Genomic DNA, 19,325 nt, shown 5'->3' with positions numbered 1-19,325 from the left:
AGTACAAGATGGCTGCGCAGGTGCGGCAGTGACATCGATATGACGTGGCACTACAGACAAATCTAGAAAGGGTCTGATGATGGGAGTTGTAGTTCAAAGTCTACTGTCGCGTTCAAAACAACTAGGAACTCGGAAATCTCCGACTTTAGTGCGTTCAAGACAACTGGGAACTCGAAAAAATTTGCTCCAACTCGGTATTCCAAAATGGGAACTCGAATCTTTTTCTAGAGAACTCCGACTTTCCGACCTAAAGATCACTGACGTCATGATTTGACCTCGTTTCTTTTCGAGTTCCCAATTGTCATAAATACACCATACCTGGACATGGTGACACCGCAGAGTTTCTTAGCCCAAAGGCGCAACATCGCGAGACTGCTGCGAACGCTTGCGAAACCGACCGGCCGGGGTTTGAGAAGTCAATGAGAAAAGTGAAAATATATTCCTTGGTTGTTACTTTTTCGAAATCTTAAGGCACAACCTAGATCAGAGCCAATGTCTTAAGTAGTTGAACATGTTATTACTCCAACCTAGCTTAAGTGACAAACTGACACGTTTACATTTTCGTGAAAAACAACTTTATAACGGAGTGCCTTTGATTTGACGGCCTGCACATGCGCAGTTCTGCTCGAGACGACTGTTAAACCCGATGACGTACCCTACGCATGCGCATTGCAAACCAACGTTGCCATGAGATCGCATACAAGTGTGATCAGGGATTTCTGTTGGAGAAGCAGGTTTAGCTTATGTTCATACTGTACTGTCTTTGGTGACACATCACACTATTCTTGCACAATATCACTCTTTCTTCATGCAAATTTGAATTCAATGGAAAAATTTAATGCTTTTATGTAGTTATGGGTTTCAAAGATCATCCCTAAAACAATGTTCATTATAAAAAAATACATATAATTGATTATCAAACATTATTTACAGGAGTTGGAGAAACATTGTGGCACACCAATCGTCAGTAGAGAAGGTAATGCCCAGCAATCTGTCACACACACACACACACACCTGTCTCTTATACACATCTAGATGTGTATAAGAGACAGTAAATACATTCCGTAACCGTAGCTGACAGAACATAAAACACCAAACTGACTGAAACACAAAAACACCAGAGAACGCTTTTAAAAAGCAGAGTCTCTTTCACAAATATCATCTATAAAACACCCACAATCCCTTCCTAATCCACAGTCTACACAGCAGACTCAGTTTTCATACACAACAGATATCCTTCCTCATCGTTCTTGGGTGGTTTAGCATTAGCCCCAGCCCCCACAGGGGTGGGCAGGTACACGTTCCCCACTGCGCCCTCCTCGAAACCGGAGTTGTCATATCCATCGGCAACCCACGGAATGTGAGTGGCAGCCTCCAGGCCCTGGTTGATGTAGTGGGCCTCCTGGCTGGCCTCCAGCGGGGGCAGCTCAAACAGAAGGGCTTTGAGCGTCTCCCCCAGCTCCCTGAAACCAGGCCTGTGTCCCGGCTCCCTGTGCCAACAACTCAGCATCACCTCATAACTAGTGGGGAGATGAGAGGTGCAGGGAGAGAGATGAGTAGATATACAGTGCATATATATATATATATATCTACTCTCTCTCCCTCATCTCACGAAATTGAGTGAGATGAGGGAGAGAGAGAGAGGGAGGTAGAGAGGGAGAGAGAGAGAGAGGAAGAGGGAGAGAGAGGAATAAGTCAGACAGCGCAGAAAGGAAGAGAGAAGGGGAGAAGAAGATGGATTGAGAGAGAGAGGGATGGAGAGAGAACAAAGGAAAAGTGAGACCCCGTATCAGAGAGAGGAAGGAAGATGGATTGAGAGGGAGAGGCAGGGTTAACATATAATTAATTACACAGACAATATCACCTCTGTGGACATGCTCCATGTTGCCCAACTCTCAGTTACAGCCTGTCGTGCCCATAAGGCTCACGTTGATTCAATTAGATAGAGCTACAGAACTACAGGGGAGGTCCAGAAGCTAGACAATAAATATTTGGGGAGAAACCAGGCGCACTTTATGTCCCACTGGSCACAGACATCAGTTCAACATCTAGCTTTGATCAGTGGTGTAAAGTACTTCAGTAAAAAATACTTTAAAGTACTACTTAAGTCGTTTTTGGGGGTATCTGTACTTTACTTTACTTTTACTCCACTACATTCCTGAAGAAAATATGTACTTTTTACTCCATATATTTTCACTGGCACCCAAAAGTACTTGTTACATTTTGAATGCTCAGGCAGGGCAGCAATATGGTCCAATTCACGTACCTATTAATATAACGTGTTGTCAACCCTACTGCCTCTGATCTGGAGAACTCACTAAACACATACTGCATTTGTAAATAATGTCTGAGTGTTGGAGTGTGTCCCTGGCTGTCCGTACATTTAAAAAACAAGAACATCATGCCATCTGGTTTGCTTAATAAAAGGAATTTGATGTATAGCATTTACTTTTACTTTATACTTTTACTCAAGTATGACAATTTAGTACTTTTTCCACATCTGTACTTAAGTACATTTAAAACCAGATACTTTTAGACTTTTACTCAAGTAGTATTTTACTGAGTGACTTTCACTTTTACTTGAGGCATTTTCTATTAAGGTATCTTTGAGTACTTGACAATTGAGTACTTTTTACACCACTGGCTGTGATTTACATTAGGTTGAGTTGTCAAATAACGTGAATTCAACGTGAAATTCTCCAAAATGTCACCCTGTCATTGGATGTAGGTTAAAAGTTGGGTAAAAAAATACAAAATTCCCTTACGTTGATGACTTTTTGGAAATCCAATCAGTTTTCCACTTTGATTCAACGTCATCATATTACAGATTTTGTCTGAAATGACGTGGAAACAACATTMATTCAACCAGMTTTTGCCCAGTGGGGTTCAAACGTGGCCCAAGTTGTCAACAACTCTGTGTGAATCTGTAAACTGAAGTTTTCACTAAATACAGCTACACATTCAAATTCAATTAATTATTGCACTCACACATTACATTTTAAACAGTGGCTACTGGTTACCATATCTACGTTCACAAAACTAGCATCAGTTCTTGTGAACATTTATTGAGCTACATTCCCCCACTGATTCCATAACAAGTGAGGTCATACTACTAAACTAGACAAGAATAAAGTGAGGACTCACAGTTTGTCATCACACTCAGGAAGCTTGAGTCTGTGTCCAGCGTTCAGCAGCTCCAGGAGCTCATGGTTGTGGACCCCAGGATACGGTGTCCTTCCCCTGGACACTATCTCCCACATGGTGACTGCAAATGACCACTGTAGTAAAGGTGCACACACACACACACACCACACACACACCCACACACACACACACACACACACACACACACACACACACACACACACACACACACACACACACACACACACACACACACACACACACACACACACACTTTCTTCAATTTAAACATGCATTGACATAACAGCCAGTTATTTATAGCCATCTTTATGATCACCCTCTGCTAGCTTCAGTAATGAGTAGCATACAGAATTTGTCCTGGTCAGGTCACAGGGTCAGCTCACACTGCTGGTCCAAGTGATGGTCAGTCAGATGTCATGCCAGTCATCTCTTAGTCATGTGTGACTTACCACATCACTCTTGCTAGTAAAGATGGACTCTGATAGGCTCTCTATGGCCATCCACTTGACCGGCATTCGGATAATCACTGTCTGTCTGTATAGTTGTTGCTGTATGTCTTCTTGGAGAGGCCGAAGTCAGCCACACACACGTGCAAGTCATCCCCCAACCTGGAAAAGACACACACACACATCATCCCCCAACCTGTAAAAGACACACACACACGCACACACACACAAACACACATCATCCCCCAACCTGGAAAAGACACACACACACACACACACACACACACACACACACACACACACACACACACACACACACACACACACACACACACACACCACACACACACACACACACACACACACACACACACACCACACACACACCACATCATCATCCCCCAACCTGGAAAATACACACACACACACACACACACACATCATCCCCCAACCTGGGAAAGACGGACACACGAGCGCAGACACACACAGATACAAACACAGCAAGTCTGACTGGTAGTCAACTACGTTCTAAACTATTTAATAATATGTACTTACAGCTACAAAGAAAACATGTTTACTACTGCATGATGATCTGTAGGCATATTCACTGTGACAAGGCTTTGTTTCAATTGATTTACCAACTGGTGTATCCATCCCACTATCCTGATATCAGTCTGCGGCTTGGTACAATGTCCTCGAAGGCCTGGAAGAACCTTACCCATCCTCATTGAACATGTTGGTAGGTTTCATCATAATATATTCCCTTAGCTGAATACCAATGGTGTGGACATAGATCAATGGAGGCTGCTGAGGGGAGGACGGCTCATAATAATGGCTAGAATGGAGCAAATGGAATGGCATCAAACACATGCGTTTGATGTATTTGATACAATTCCACTCCATCCATTAACACGAGCCCGTCCTCCCCAATTAAGGTGCCACCGACCTCCTGTGACATAGATGCGGTCTTCCTTATCTGAGACTCCCGTGTAAGTACACTCTGATTGACTGGCACCCCCTGGTGGACTTACATGCAGTTGCGTGCAGCCAGGTCCCTGTGCAAAAAGCCATGTGAACTCAGATACTCCATCCCTGCTGCAATGTCAACCATGAAGCGCAGAAGACTCTGGTGAGGCACAAACTGTGAGGAGGGAAGAGGTATTCATTTAGATTATACATATTAGTCAGAGACCGTGCACGTGTGATGTGCGTCCTTGTGTCTATGCCTCTTTGTGTGTGGGTGTGCGTGTGTGTCTCTCACCATGGGAATATCCCCGTAGCGGGTAGCGATGAGGAACCGGCGCAGGTCTCCATGCTTCATGAAGGGTAGAATCACCAGAGGGACTGGCAAAGGAGAATCCTGCTCCAAAGTGACCCCTGCAGGACAAACACAGATACTTTCAGAGGATGCCAATACTGCAACAAGAATTTGAAGGATGAATGGAATGTTGAGTGATATTGAAATACGTTACAGAGTAAGGTGAGCTAGTAGGGCAGAATTACCAAGAAGTTTGACAACGTTGATATGGTCAAAGTGCTGCATGATCTCTGCTTCCTTCAGAAACGACTCTAAGTCCTCCTGCCTGTGGAGTCCAACTGAAGCCACACAGGGAGAAAACATACAGTATAAGCTGTATAAACCACAGGTGAGGGCGGGCTCATTAATGGCTGGAATGGAATAAATAGAATGGTATCAAAAATATCGGTTCCCATGTGTTTGATAACATTCCATTCAGCCATTATTATGGGCTGTCCTCCCCTCAGCAGCCTCCTGTGCTACAGACATACAGTACTAAGGAATAGGCTGCATTCATGTTACATGGGGAATATTTCAAGATATCCATTCATTTTAAATGGGGATATTTCAAGATATCCATTCATTTTACATGGGGATATTTCAAGATATCCATTCATTTTACATGGGGATTTTTCAAGATATCCATGAATTTTACATGGGGATATTTCAAGATATCCATTATCATTTTACATGGGGATATTTCAAGATATCCATTCATTTTACATGGGATATTTCAAGATATCCATTCATTTTACATGGGGATTTTTCAAGATATCCATTCATTTTACATGGGGATTTTTCAAGATATCCATTCATTTTACATGGGAATATTTCAAGATATCCATTCATTTTACATGGGGATACTTCAAGATATCCATTCATGTTACATGCGGATAATTCCCTGAATGATGCGTACCTCTCATGGTCTTGACAGCTACTTTGATGTCCATCCCTTCCTCTGGAGTAAAGATCCCCTCGTAGACAGAGCCAAACTCTCCTGGAGGTACAGGCAAAACACATTAGAATTCACCGGAACATGCTTCATTATCAGGATAGAATAGAAAAGCAGGCTGCAACTAGAATAGAATGTTATATGATAAGTCTCTTTGACTGACCAGCTCCCAGCTCCTTTCCCAGGGTCAGCTGGTTCCTGTCCACCAGGACATCCCTCAGACTGGTAAGTAGTTTGTCACCAACACTCTCCAGCAACTGAACCACACCAGGTACCACCACCACTATAGGAGACGAGAGAAAGGAGAGGGGGGGGGGGGGGAGAATGAAGGGAGAGTCAAATGGGGACACAACACTGTTATCTACATAGTTAATCTGACAGTCCTGTCTATCTGAGTCAAATACTGTGTCTACTGTTTATAGTGAATTCTTGGCAGTGTCAGACTCACTGTTGACTTCCTGAGGGGCAGCGTGTGAGCCCTCATTACGACCATAGGTCACACCTGTGTGAGAAGGCAGCAGTTCCACCTCCTGGTCTTGACTGGAAAATAAATAAATAAATATATATATGAACCTCTACATCCAAGCTAGATCAAAAAGGCTCTGTCCCCATCAGAGGAGGCTGGTGGGAGGGGCTATAGGAGGACGGGCTCATTGTAATGGCTGGAATGGAATTTTTGCAACAGAGTCAAACGTGATTTCCATATGTTTGATGTGGTTCCAATAATTCCATTTTAGACATTACAATGAGCCCGTCCTCCTATAGCCCCTCCCACCAGCCTCTGGTCACCAGGTGGGTATTCTGGTTTGCCTGAGTTATGTGTATTTACCTGAGCTTGGTGTATTTACCTGAGCTTGGTGTATTTACCTGAGCTACGTGTATTTACCTGAGCTACGTGTATTTACCTGAGCTTGGTGTATTTACCTGAGCTTGGTGTATTTACCTGAGCTTGGTGTATTTACCTGAGCTTGGTGTATTTACCTGAGCTTGNACCTGAGCTTGGTGTATTTACCTGAGCTTGGTGTATTTACCTGAGCTTGGTGTATTTACCTGAGCTTGGTGTATTTACCTGAGCTTGGTGTATTTGCGCCGCAGAGAATAAACAGCAGCAGGGACCATAATCAACAGCAGAAGGATTCCCAGTACAGCTCCTATGATCACCCAGGGAGAGGGACCCTCCACATGGGAGTGGTGGGGATCCAGGGGGATGGGACCAGGGGTGTTTATCACTAAAGATTTCCCTGTAGACAGACGGGTATCTTCACATCATTTGAAGTGGGTTGGATTCATATCTGTCCTGACATTCCATGTCCTTCTACATCAAAAGGAAATGAGCTGTATATATTATCCATAACCTTGCACATGTGTGCATCGGCACAGTGAGGCTTTTAACAGCCGAGGTTAGTGCTCTGAGTCATGATTATCTTTAAGCAGCGTTGTTAGCATCAGCCGTTTCGGTTTTGTTAGTATACCGTAACAGCGATGCCAAATGTGATGACATCATCCAAACTCACTATGAAATGTTATGATATGATAAGAGTATGATCACAGTAGGATGGTACAATTCTTATCTTGATCATGACTCACACGTTCTTCCTTAGTTTTAACCAATCAGCATTCAGGATTAGACCCAACCGTTGTATCAGCAGCAGCAGCTACAGCTGTGTTAGAATGAGGTAGTAGTAATGACAGACATCAAGACAGACTCACATCTATGAATGATTATGGGTGCTGTTGATGACGCTGCTGCTGCCCCCTGGTGGAATGACACGTCATTTCTTGCCCGGACCGACAGCCGGTAGTCCGACCATGGGCTGACCCTTGTGAGGTTGACTGCAGTGACGGTCAGTCCCGCTGAGGCAGGGAGAAAGATGACCGCCTCCCCACACACTGCCCACTGACCATCAGTCCCTCCCTCTCTCTCTGAGCATTCCACGTCATACATCACTTCCTGCCTCCCCCCCAGGTCAATGGGAGGGTCCCAAAGCAGAGTCAGTATTGAGTCATTGAGGCGCTGGACTGTTACATTTACAGGAGCAGAGGGTGYTCCTGTGGAAGAGAAATACTAAATGCCAAACAGCTCGAGATATTGGAACATAAGAAAATTAGGAAATGAAAGAAACCTGGTTATCACCTACAAACATTTCCCATTGTCGTTAAGATTCATGAATGACCCTCTCTGACTTCTCCAATATGGCACATCCTTATTCAGTTGAAGCAAGTTGTTGAACTATTTACTACATTCTACACAACTCATCCATAAATCTTRGATTTTTGATACTTCTGCGAAATTACAAAAATTATGTGGTTTGKGGAACTCGTCGGAGTGTCTTACGTGTGCACCCCATGACATGCGGGTCACCCGGGAGGCTGAAGTACCCCTGACGACAGTCACACCCTTCTGCACCCTCCCTGTCCGTCTTCCTGTTGGGTGGACACGAGCGACAACCCCCACTCTCATTGGCTGCCTTGTAGTATCCAACTCTACAGGCTGTTGGAAGAAACCCAAATAAATCTGTCAAGGCTACTACACAGATAGACGGCTAGCCCTTATAAGATGCATGGGGCCAGGAGCTTTTCCCGACTTTGCGAGCTGACCTGGAAAAACTCCTGGCCCAAAAAATATACTGTGTATCTACTAGAGTCAAACTCATCATAGTGGTGTGTTTCGGGTTGGTCTTCACATACCTTCACAAGAGTCCACCTTTTCCTGGTGACCCGGGGCGCAGGTGCACCCACCTTGCAGTGGACCCCACTCCCCATTCACCTGGCACTCCCTCTGAGGGGGCTCCACCTGCCCCTCTACCCTCACGGTGCCTTCAACACAGGACCCTGTCAATGACCCCGCTCCTGCAGACGCTCCCTCAAACCCAACCAGGTGGCTGACCAAACGAGGACATCTCCTGTAGTACAGCCTGACTGAGGATAGGAAGATGCAGCGCCCTGAGTAGGTGAATCCAAGATGGAAGCCGTCGTGTGAGAGAGGCTCAGTGTTTAACACTAATTCCAGGCTGTTTTTAAGGTACTCCTTGATCCGATGCACTTCTGTTGTGGTGCTGAAAGTCAGAGAAGTTTTTAGATTGAGGGGATTCTGGGATTCACTAAATTTGGACAGTGGAGAGTCTGATTCCAGAAGGTGGACCTGGAGTGGACTCAGCTTATTGGATGATGACTCCTCTTCCTGGGCGAATTGTAGGTCCAATAGCAGGTGCAGGGCATCCTTCCGTGCAATCCAATTAGTCAGTAGTGATCTTGAACTGGGTTTGTTGTTGACAGCGCAGGCTTGATAGACTGGGACTTGGGTCTCTGAACCCATCTTCAGTAATTTCTCACTCCACTGTAGTGACAGGAGAGGATGATACAGTATGTTATTAGGCATACAGCCATAGGCCTACTGTAGGACAGGGCCAAAAGCACCAGGGGSCAGTTTCCCTCATACAGATTTAACCAAGTAATGGACTAAAAAGCATCTTCAACAGAGATTCTCGTGTGTCAGGGAAACCGGKCAAAAATGTATTTCATGAATGATCTATAAAGTAACTGGTCTAAACCTCCACAGCATCTAGTGTTTCTGCTAGACAGAGAGAGCAGAATGGGTAGCCATCRTACTTACTGCTTTGGAGTTTGGATAAGATGTCCATTTCAGACTGGCCTGTTTGACTGAGTTGAAGAGCTCCACTGAAAGGAAGAGGAGAGAGGGGACAGAGGCGGGGAACGAAGGGAGAGGATTGGAAGTAAAAGTGGTTTATTTGACCCATAATGTAAGCTTATTGCAGCTCTCAAATAATATGGTGTTCTGGCATGAAATGTAAATACTGTAAAGTGCACAGACAGTGGCAGTCTATTTACATTATACAAAACTTTCTCTTCTATTAATTTTTTTTTATAAATACAAGTATGATTTGGTTCATTTTAGCAGTGTAATGTACAATACAGTAGCATATTGCTACCAGGAGAATTGAAAAGAAAACTATTGTTAATCTGAAAATATTATCAAATATAGAGTACAGACTATTTGTGTGGCTAGTCAACGTATACACAACAACGTATATCATTCGGACGTCATCTTGAACACCTGTATGAATGACTTACCTTCTCGCGAGGCTGTTTGCGCAAAGGTGCCGCCACAGTATAAACATAACCAAAGTACAACATTCCACCTGACGGCCGACATCGTCCGCACACTTCCCAGTCTTCTCAAGTTCTGTCAAAATACATCAGAACAGGCTGTCTTCAAGCGATGAAGAGGTGCTATTATGAGGAAGTTTAAACAGGAACCACCTTTTCCACAATGCWTTTGGTCTGTAAGACGTCAAAGCTAAACTGGCCTACATGTCAAATATTTTGGTCATATTGCGATAGCGGGAACTTCTTTCAGCCTGGAATCGTCAGTTTGACCATAAGAATGTCGCTACGCCTGAAGGCTATTACGTTACTTGAGTTCCCTCCTCCACCCACCCCTTGGTAGAATAACAATAGTACAGAATGGAAGATTAGAGTGCTGAGGCCTGAAGTTAATTTGATAACCTCCATTCTGTCACTCAAATATCCTATAGTAGTAGCTCCATTAAAAGTGCACAGATACCTCGTCCTACCTTCTTTATCAAAATAATTTTATTTTGCAGAATACTTTTCTATTAGAATCATTTACATTAGAAGAATATTATAKATCTGAAAGAGTCAGTGGGGGGCTGTCACTGTTTATGTTGATGATGATCAACTAATCAAATATTATTTATGAAGATGATTTTCAGTTMGTTAACTTCATCAAGCACGTTAGAATGGTGTAAAATCACATACAAAACTGCTCATAACATGTCATATGAAGYCAGAGAAGACTTGAGAAGAGGCATATTATTCAGGCGTTTCTGCTGTCATCCTGACAGACTTACTGTTTTCCCATGAAGGATGCTTGTCCTCCCACTGATCAACACATGCCCAGTATTGGTCAATATCTTCCACTTCTTCTTTTTTTCCAGATCTTAAATCACATGACTTTGCTATTTGGGTCAWTTTCTGCTTTCCACAGTACAAGTACAAAGAAAACAGATCAAATCAAATCAAAATCAAAGTTTGTCACGTGCGCCGAATACAACCTTACAGTGAAATGCTTACTTACAGGCTCTAACCAATAGTGCAAAAAAGGTATTATGTGAACAATAGGTAGGTAAAGAAATAAAACAACAGTAAAAAGACAGGCTATATACAGTAGTGAGGCTATAAAAGTAGCGAGGCTACATAKAGACACCYGTTAGTCAGGCTGATTGAGGTAGTATGTACACGAATGTATAGTTAAAGTGACTATGCATATATGATAAACAGAGAGTAGCAGCAGCGTAAAAAGAGGGGTTTGGGGGGGCACACAATGCAAATAGACTGGGTAGCCATTTTATTACCTGTTAAGTAGTCTTATGGCTTGGGGGTAAAAACTGTTGAGAACCCTTTTTGTTCTAGATTGGCACTCCGGTACCGCTTGCCATGCGATAGTAGAGAGAACAGTCCATGACTAGAGTGGCTGGGGTCTTTGACAATTTTTAGGGCCTTCCTCTGACACCGCCTGGTATAGAGGTCCTGGATGGCAGGCAGCTTAGCCCCAGTGATGTACTGGGCCGTACACACTATCCTCTGTAATGCCTTGCGGTCGGAGGCCAAGCAGTTGCCGTACCAGGCAGTGATGCAACCAGTCAGGATGCTCTCGATGTTGCAGCAGTAGAACCTTTTGAGGATCTCAGGACCCATGCCAAATCTTTTTAGTTTCCTGAGGGGGAATAGGCTTTGTCATGCCCTCTTCACGACTGTCTTGGTGTGTTTGGACCATTCTAGTTTGTTGTTGATGTGGACACCAAGGAACTTGAAGCTTTCAACCTGCTCCACTACAGCCCCATCGATGAGAATGGGGGCATGCTCGGTCCTCCTTTCCCCATAGTCCACAATCATCTCCTTAGTCTTGGTTACGTTGAGGAATAGGTTGTTATTCTGGCACCACCCAGCCAGGTCTCTGACTTCCTCCCTATAGGCTGTCTCGTCGTTGTCGGTGATCAGGCCTACCATTGTTGTGTCGTCTGCAAACTTAATGATGGTGTTGGAGTCATGCCTTGCCATGCAGTCGTGGGTGAACAGGGAGTACAGGAGGGGACTGAGGAGGGGACTGAGCACGCACCCGTGGGGAGCTCCAGTGTTGAGGATCAGTGTGGCAGATGTGTTGCTACCTACCCTCAGCACCAGGGGGCAGCCCGTCAGGAAGTCCAGGATCCAGTTGCAGAGGGAGGTGTTTAGTCCCAGGATCCTTAGCTTAGTGATGAGCTTTGAGGGTACTATGGTGTTGAACGCTGAGCTGTAGTCAATGAATAGCATTCTCACATGAGTGTTCCTTTTGTCCAGGTGGGAAAGGGCAGTGTGGAGTGCAATAGAGTTGCATCATGTTTGGGCGGTATGCAAATTGGAGTGGGTCTAGGGTTTCTGGGATAATGGTGTTGATGTGAGCCATTACCAACCTTTCAAAGCACTTCATGGCTACGGACGTGAGTGCTACGGGTCTGTAGTCATTTAGGCAGGTTGCCTTTGTGTTTTTGGGCACAGGGACTCTGGTGGTCTGCTTGAAACATGTTGGTATTACAGACTCAATCAGGTACATGTTGAAAATGTRAGTGAAGACACCTGCCAGTTGGTCAGCACATGCCCGGAGCACACYTCCTGGTAATCCYTCTGGCCCCGRAGCCTTGTGTATGTTGACCTGTTTAAAGGTCTTACTCACGTCGGCTACGYAGAGCGTGATCACACAGTCGTCCGGAACAGCTGATGCTCTCATGCKTGCCTRAGTGTTGCTTGCCTCGAAGCGAGCATAGAAGTGATTTKGCTCGTCTGGTAGGCTCGTGTCACTGGGCAGCTCACAGCTGTGCTTCCCTTTGTAGTCTGTAATAGTTTGCAAGCCCTGCCACATAAGACGAGCGTCAGAGCCGGTGTAGTATGATTCAATCTTAGCCCTGTATTGACGCTTTGCCTGTTTGATGGTTCGTCGCAGGATTTCTTGTAAGCTTCCGGGTCAGAGTCCCGRACCTTGTAAGRGGCAGCTCTACCCTTTAGCTCAGTGCGAATGTTGCCTGTAATTCATGGCTTCTGGTTGGGGTACGTACGTACAGTCACTGTGGGGACGACGTCCTCGATGCACTTATTGATAAAGCCAGTGACTGATGGGGTGTATTCCTCAATGCCATCGGAAGAATCCCGGAACAAGTTCCAGTCTGTGATAGCAAAACAGTCCTGTAGTTTAGCATCTGCTTCATCTGACCACTTTTTTATAGACTGAGTCACTGGTGCTTCCTGCTTTAATTTTTGCTTGTAAGCAGGAATCAGGAGGATAGAGTTGTAGTCGYATTTACCAAATGGAGGGCGAGGGAGAGCTTTGWACGCGTCTCTGTGTGTGGAGTACAGGCGATCTAGAATTTTTTTCCCCTCTGGTTGCACATTTAACATGTTGATGGAAATTTGGTAGAACTGATATTTGATATTTGTGGCCTGCTTATAAGAKTGAGGTGTAGCAACAACCATTATGGAGAAATGATAAACAGTAGAAGAAGTAGAAGTCTAATGAAGAATAGCTTCTTAAAATGCACTCTAGGTTTTCATTTAGTTCAATTCAGAGGCGTAGGTAGAAATCTACTGATGGCTGGGCCAGCTAAAATGTGCAGTATGTGGGCCAACTGTCATCGAWGACAGTTATGTTGTACAAACGGTKATCTTGGCTGGTTTTGCTTGTAAATACTTTTTTAGTTGTATTACGAACTTTGAAATATTTTTTCTACAGTCATCTATCGCACACAAKAAACAATCTGACGTGATTTCACTTTACAGACCAAGTAGTCTTGTAGGCACAGTGGCGACCGGTCATTGTGAGAGAACCACCTGTTTAGCAAATGTTTTGCATGTTAGTTTGGCGACAATATGTATCACATATCAGTTTGCAAACTATGTTAAAAATAATATTGAGTTAATAAAGCAGCATATAAACATAGTCTCTTTTTTGCTTTCTTGAGTAAGGCTGCTCCAAAATGCAGGTGTTTCAGCCTAGCTCAGTGCTTTCTGTGGTGGTTGGGCAGCCAGCGTAAAATACAGAGCGGAGGCGTTGGTAATGTTCTCTAGTTGCACCTTGATTGGCTCAGTGTTATGTCATTCATGAGGACATTACGTCACCACAAAATCTACAGGGAGAACTTGAAAATTCAAGCCCCTTGGGTTCTGCCATAGATTTACATTAGAAGTGCCCATCCAATAAGGCTCAAGGTTATTGGCCACAGATAAAATTACGTCAAATCACATTATATCAACTGTAGCTTTGATTGGACAGATCATGTCAACATCATACTTTCAAAATCTTAGCTAAGAAAGCTAGACAAGCAGTCATCTTCAAGAATTATGTTGACAATCTACTGGCAAATCCTTGTCATATGAAGAGAAATTATAGATAAAACATATCGGTGCTCATCGGCCATTGGACATAAACATTACACAACAAGTTGGAAATCGCAAATTCAACAATGAGTGGTTTGGAAGGAATCAGTGACTAATTGCAAGCGTTAGCTAACTGCAAAGCAATCACTAGCCTGCTATTCAGTGGAGACGTGGTCCAAGTCTGGGTTTAAGGCTCTCTTTTCCTGTCATGACTTCCGCCGAAGTCGGTTCCTCTCCTTATTCGGGCGGCGCTTGGCGGTCGACGTCACCGGTCTTCTAGCCATCGCCGCTCCACTTTTCATTTTCCATTTGTTTTGTCTTGTTTTCCCGCACACCTGGTTTACATTCCCTCATCAATCTACGTGTATATTATCCTCTGTTCCACCCCATGGCTGTGTGTGTAATTGTGCATTACATGTATTGTGTGACACGTCAGGCTGGGTTTTTTCCGGGTATTGTTTCAACCCGTGGTATTGTATTGTGGTTCTTTATTTATAGTGACCAGTGCGCTATTTCACTTTTGCCTTTGGCTGGAGTGTTGTGACGCTGTTGCGTCCAACTTGTGCTTCTGCCAATTAAAGTGTGCCTGTTCATTCATCTCTGCTCTTCTGCACCTGACTCTAGTTGACCAGTTGCACACACGGCCTGACATTTCCAAGGCCAGAAAATATTAAATACATTGGCCATGCTGTCAATCCAGCATAACTTCTGCTGCATTCAAAACAACTGGAAACACAGAACGGGGAAATCTCAGACACCAGTGAGTTCAAAACAACTGGGAACTAGGAAAAAAACAAGCCTTGACTGGGAAAATACATTTTGAACAGTTATCCAACTCGGAATTCCAAGTCGGGAACTCGGGCCTCTTCCTAGAGCGCTGACCTGAAGATCACTGATGTCATGATTCAAACTAGTTTTTTTCAGAGTTCCCAGTTGTCTTAAACTCCACAAATCCAGAGAATGCCAGACTTTGATGACAAAGTTTGCCCACAAGAAGGACCGCCGTGCAACCTTACTGTTCAAGTGAGCACAGCACAACAAGGTGAGTCCAAAAACATATTGTATGCTGCTGCATAAATTATGTAATATTCCAGTGAGATATGTATACTGTAGCTAAGAAAGTAATACAAAGTGTGTGTTGTGTAGTAAGCTGTTTGAGCCCCTGTGCCTCACCCTAATCATTTGGTCCCTTTCCCTTTCCCCATCATAACTCAGCCTACTGTTCTAACTTGGTGGTGCACATGTAGCCTATAGCCTGTTTTACAGAAATGTCATCATCGAACACTGTAAGAGCTTTCATTGTCTGCTTATATGCCCCCTTTATTTATCCTACGATTCTGACTTGGTGTACAGGGAGAATACTGTAAGAACGGTCCATGTTCTGAATTCTGTTGCTGTATATTTCAAAAGTGCTGAACAAATAGTTATATTGACTACATCCGTCTTAACTCGCTCATTAATGTCAATCTAAATTACGGATTGCCTCTGATCCACTCATTGTCCCCTTATGCCATAGTTTTTACATCTCAATTGTCAGTAGAAACTACATTTGTTTAAGCAAGTCAGCCATGCTTTTTTAAAAGGCAGTAAATGAGGCTGCATGAACTGTTTCGCTGCCAGACAAGGCTCCACTGATAGCCAGGTGTAGCGGTGGTAAGGATTCACTCCATGGTGCTGAAAAGAAAACTCTGCTGTTGGGACAGTTTTATTTAGGCTTTATGGGCACTGTTTGTCACCGTTATATTGCAGTTCATGTATTGTTTAGTGTTGTGTGGTGGCTTTGCTGGCATGCATCAACAACAAAAATGTGAGTTTGCCCCACCAAGATTTACAAGCTAAAATTGCTACTGTAGGCATACGTAAATTCATTACTCTTGGTTATGTCTCAGTGGAGGGAGGGAGAGAGCGAGTCGAAGTGGAGAAGCGTGTCTCACGACTTCCAAAAGTGTTGAATAAAAACCAGCTCTGTAGTGCTGTTCATTGTCTCTGAATGTACTGAAGCTGTCATTAAGGCCCTCGATTAGATCAACGCAATCAATGATTGATATAGAGGGAGATTGGATGCCGGCCCTTCATGGTGAAATCACTGATATCAATAACTTGGCAAATGCTCCAACATCCTCTTCTACAGTGCCTTCAGAAAGTATTCACACTTCTTATAATTTCTACATTTTGTTGTGTTACAGTCTGAATTTAAAATGGATTAAATTTAGATTTTGTGTAGCTGTTGAAACCTCTTATGGCTGAGATCGGCTAAGATCCCGTTAACGGGATCGATATGACAACAGCCATTGAAAGTGCAGGGCGCCAAATTCAAAACAACAGAAATCTCATAATTAAAATTCCTCAAAGATAGAAGTATTTTACACCATTTTAAAGATAAACATGTTGTTAATCCCACCACAGTGTCCGATGTCAAAAAGGCTTTACGACGAAAGCACACCAAACGATGATGTTAGGTCTGCACCTACTCACAGAAAAACAGCAATTTTTCCAGCCAAAGAGAGGAGTCACAAAAAGCAGAAATAGAGATCAAATGAATCACTAACCTTTGATGATCTTCATCAGATGACACTCATAGGACTTCATGTTACACAATACATGTATGTTTAGTTCGATAAAGTGCATATTTATATCCAAAATTTTGCAGAGGGCCACATCAATTTACAGAAATAGTCATCATAAACTTTAATATAAGATACAAGTGTTATGCACAGAATTAGAGATATACTACTGACACCGCTGTCAAATTTCAAAAAAACGTTACGGAAAAAGCAAACCATGCAATAATCTGAGTACAGCGCTCAGACAACAAAACCAGCCATACATATATCCGCCATGTTGGAGTCAACAGAAGTCKGAAATAGCGTTATAAATATTCACTTACCTTTGATGATCTTCATCAGAATGCACTCCCAGGAATCCCAGTTCCACAATAAATGTTTGTTTTGTTCGATAAAGTACATCATTTATGTCCAAATACCTCCTTTTTGTTCACGCGTTTAGCCCAGTAATCCAAATTCATGAGGCGCGAACAGACGAAAAGTCCAAAAGTTCCGTTATAGTCCGTAGAAACATGTCAAACGATGTATAGAATCAATCTTTAGGATGTTTTTATCATAAATCTTCAATAATGTTTCAACCMGAGAATTCCTATGTCTTCAGAAATGCAATGGGACGCAAGCTAACTCTCACGTGAACGCGTGTGGTCAGCTCATGGCACTCTGCCAGACCCCTGACTCAAAGAGCCCTCATTCCCCCCTCCTTCACAGTAGAAGCATCAAACAAGGTTCTAAAGACTGTTGAAATCTAGTGGAAGCCTTAGGAAGTGCAATATGAAACAGATCAGGGCGTGACAGTATCAATACACCCAATCACTACATGTAACGGTTTTCGTCATCTGAAGAAGAGTAGTCGGACCAAAGCTCAGCGTGGTAAGTGTTCATGTTTTTTATTTACACTGAACACTAAACAAAATAACAAGAGAATAAATGAAACAGAAACAGTCCTGTAAGGTGCAAAACACTAAACAGAAAATAACTACCCACAAAGCATCGGTGGGGAAAAGCTACCTAAGTATGATTCTCAATCAGAGACAACGATAGACAGCTGCCTCTGATTGAGAACCACACCCGGCCAAACACAAAGAAATACAAAACATAGAAAATGAACATAGAATGCCCACCCAAATCACACCCTGACCAAACCAAAATAGAGACATAAAAAGCTCTCTACGGTCAGGGCATGACACTACAAAGATACAGGCATCCTTCCTAGCTCCGTTGACAGAGAGGAAACCGCTCAGGGATTTCACCGTAAGGCCAATGGTGACATTAAAACAGTTCCAGAATTTAATGGTTGTGATAGGAGAAAACTGAGGATGGGTCAACAACATTGTAGTTACTCCAGAATACTAACATAAATTACAGAGTGAAAAGAAGAAAGCATGTACAGAATACAAATATTCCAAAACATGCATCATGTTTGCAATAAGGCATTAAAGTAAAACTGCAAAAAATGTGGCAAGCAATTCACTTTATGTCCTGAATACAACGTTTTATATTTGGGGCAAATCCAACACAACACATCACTGAGTAAAACTCTTTATATTTTCAAGCATGGTGGTGGCTGCATTATGTTATGGGTATGCTTGTCATCAGCAAGGACTAGGGAGTTAAACAGAGAGGATAGGGTGCTTGTTTCTGGTCCATTATGTAATATAACTGTTTCTCATGCTGACAAAGCATTGTGGCTATGGCCCATGGGGATGCATTGTGTAGCCAGACATGCTCCATGTGTGCTGTTCGAGCTTGTTTCCTGAAAGATTAAACAAAATGAAGAAACTATTCATAGTTTACAGGAACATAATGATTTTTCACAGCACTTTCTCACTTTATAATTAAGTATAATATCCTTCTTAGTTTCAGGCCATACCAGTGGCATACAATGCATTACACACAAGCTCTCTGGAAATTGTATTTTTGATATGCTCAAATACATACAATATAGTTTAAAAAATGTATTGGAGAGGTCAGGGTAGTATATATTTCACTATGGCCAGGAGCAATTTACATAATCCTTTGACACGAGACAATAAGGGGTTAACAAGTCTTGCATCATTAGTGGGCAGTCCTGTATTATTCTCGAGATTCAATCTCTTTTCCTTAATAACATGAAAACACATTACAACATGATCCAGCACCCAATCTAAACTACATACCTTTGATGGGATACTTCCGATTAACATAGTTTTTATTGTTGGGCAGGCCCCTATAGTTCCAGATCTAGAGCTCCGTGCCCTGGACTAACGGAATCATCATGGTGCCCATAGGCAATACGCTGAGACTAACAACTAACAACTCTCAGTGGAATGGAAATGAATGAGTAAAAACAACCTGAAGGGAAATAGCGGCTGTATTTCTCTATTTTGAAAGTTATATATCTTGACATCTTGATGGCTGACATGCAAAACATTTTGGGACTATACCAACAATGGACTAATGAAACAAATACCAAA

At 43.2% G+C, this 19,325-nt stretch overlaps 1 protein-coding gene across 1 annotated transcript; it reads right to left on the bottom strand.

The window, feature by feature from the left end:
* Positions 1-1,058: 1,058 nt before the first annotated feature.
* si:ch73-40a2.1 (ephrin type-A receptor 2) lies at positions 1,059-10,255 on the bottom strand. Its single transcript, XM_023975500.2, is given in 16 exon segments — positions 1,059-1,520; positions 3,145-3,278; positions 3,615-3,706; positions 3,709-3,773; positions 4,643-4,752; positions 4,873-4,988; positions 5,115-5,207; positions 5,825-5,905; positions 6,024-6,143; positions 6,309-6,400; positions 6,930-7,101; positions 7,571-7,909; positions 8,196-8,351; positions 8,549-9,197; positions 9,474-9,538; positions 9,953-10,255. Coding segments are annotated over 16 exon segments (2,688 nt in total). The 5' UTR covers positions 10,035-10,255; the 3' UTR covers positions 1,059-1,198.
* Positions 10,256-19,325: the final 9,070 nt, after the last annotated feature.

This window comes from Salvelinus sp. IW2-2015, linkage group LG3 (assembly GCF_002910315.2).
Source record: "Salvelinus sp. IW2-2015 linkage group LG3, ASM291031v2, whole genome shotgun sequence".
In the NCBI taxonomy this organism is placed as follows: Eukaryota; Metazoa; Chordata; class Actinopteri; order Salmoniformes; family Salmonidae; genus Salvelinus; species Salvelinus sp. IW2-2015.
This window is presented reverse-complemented; position numbering and strand designations above follow the sequence as displayed.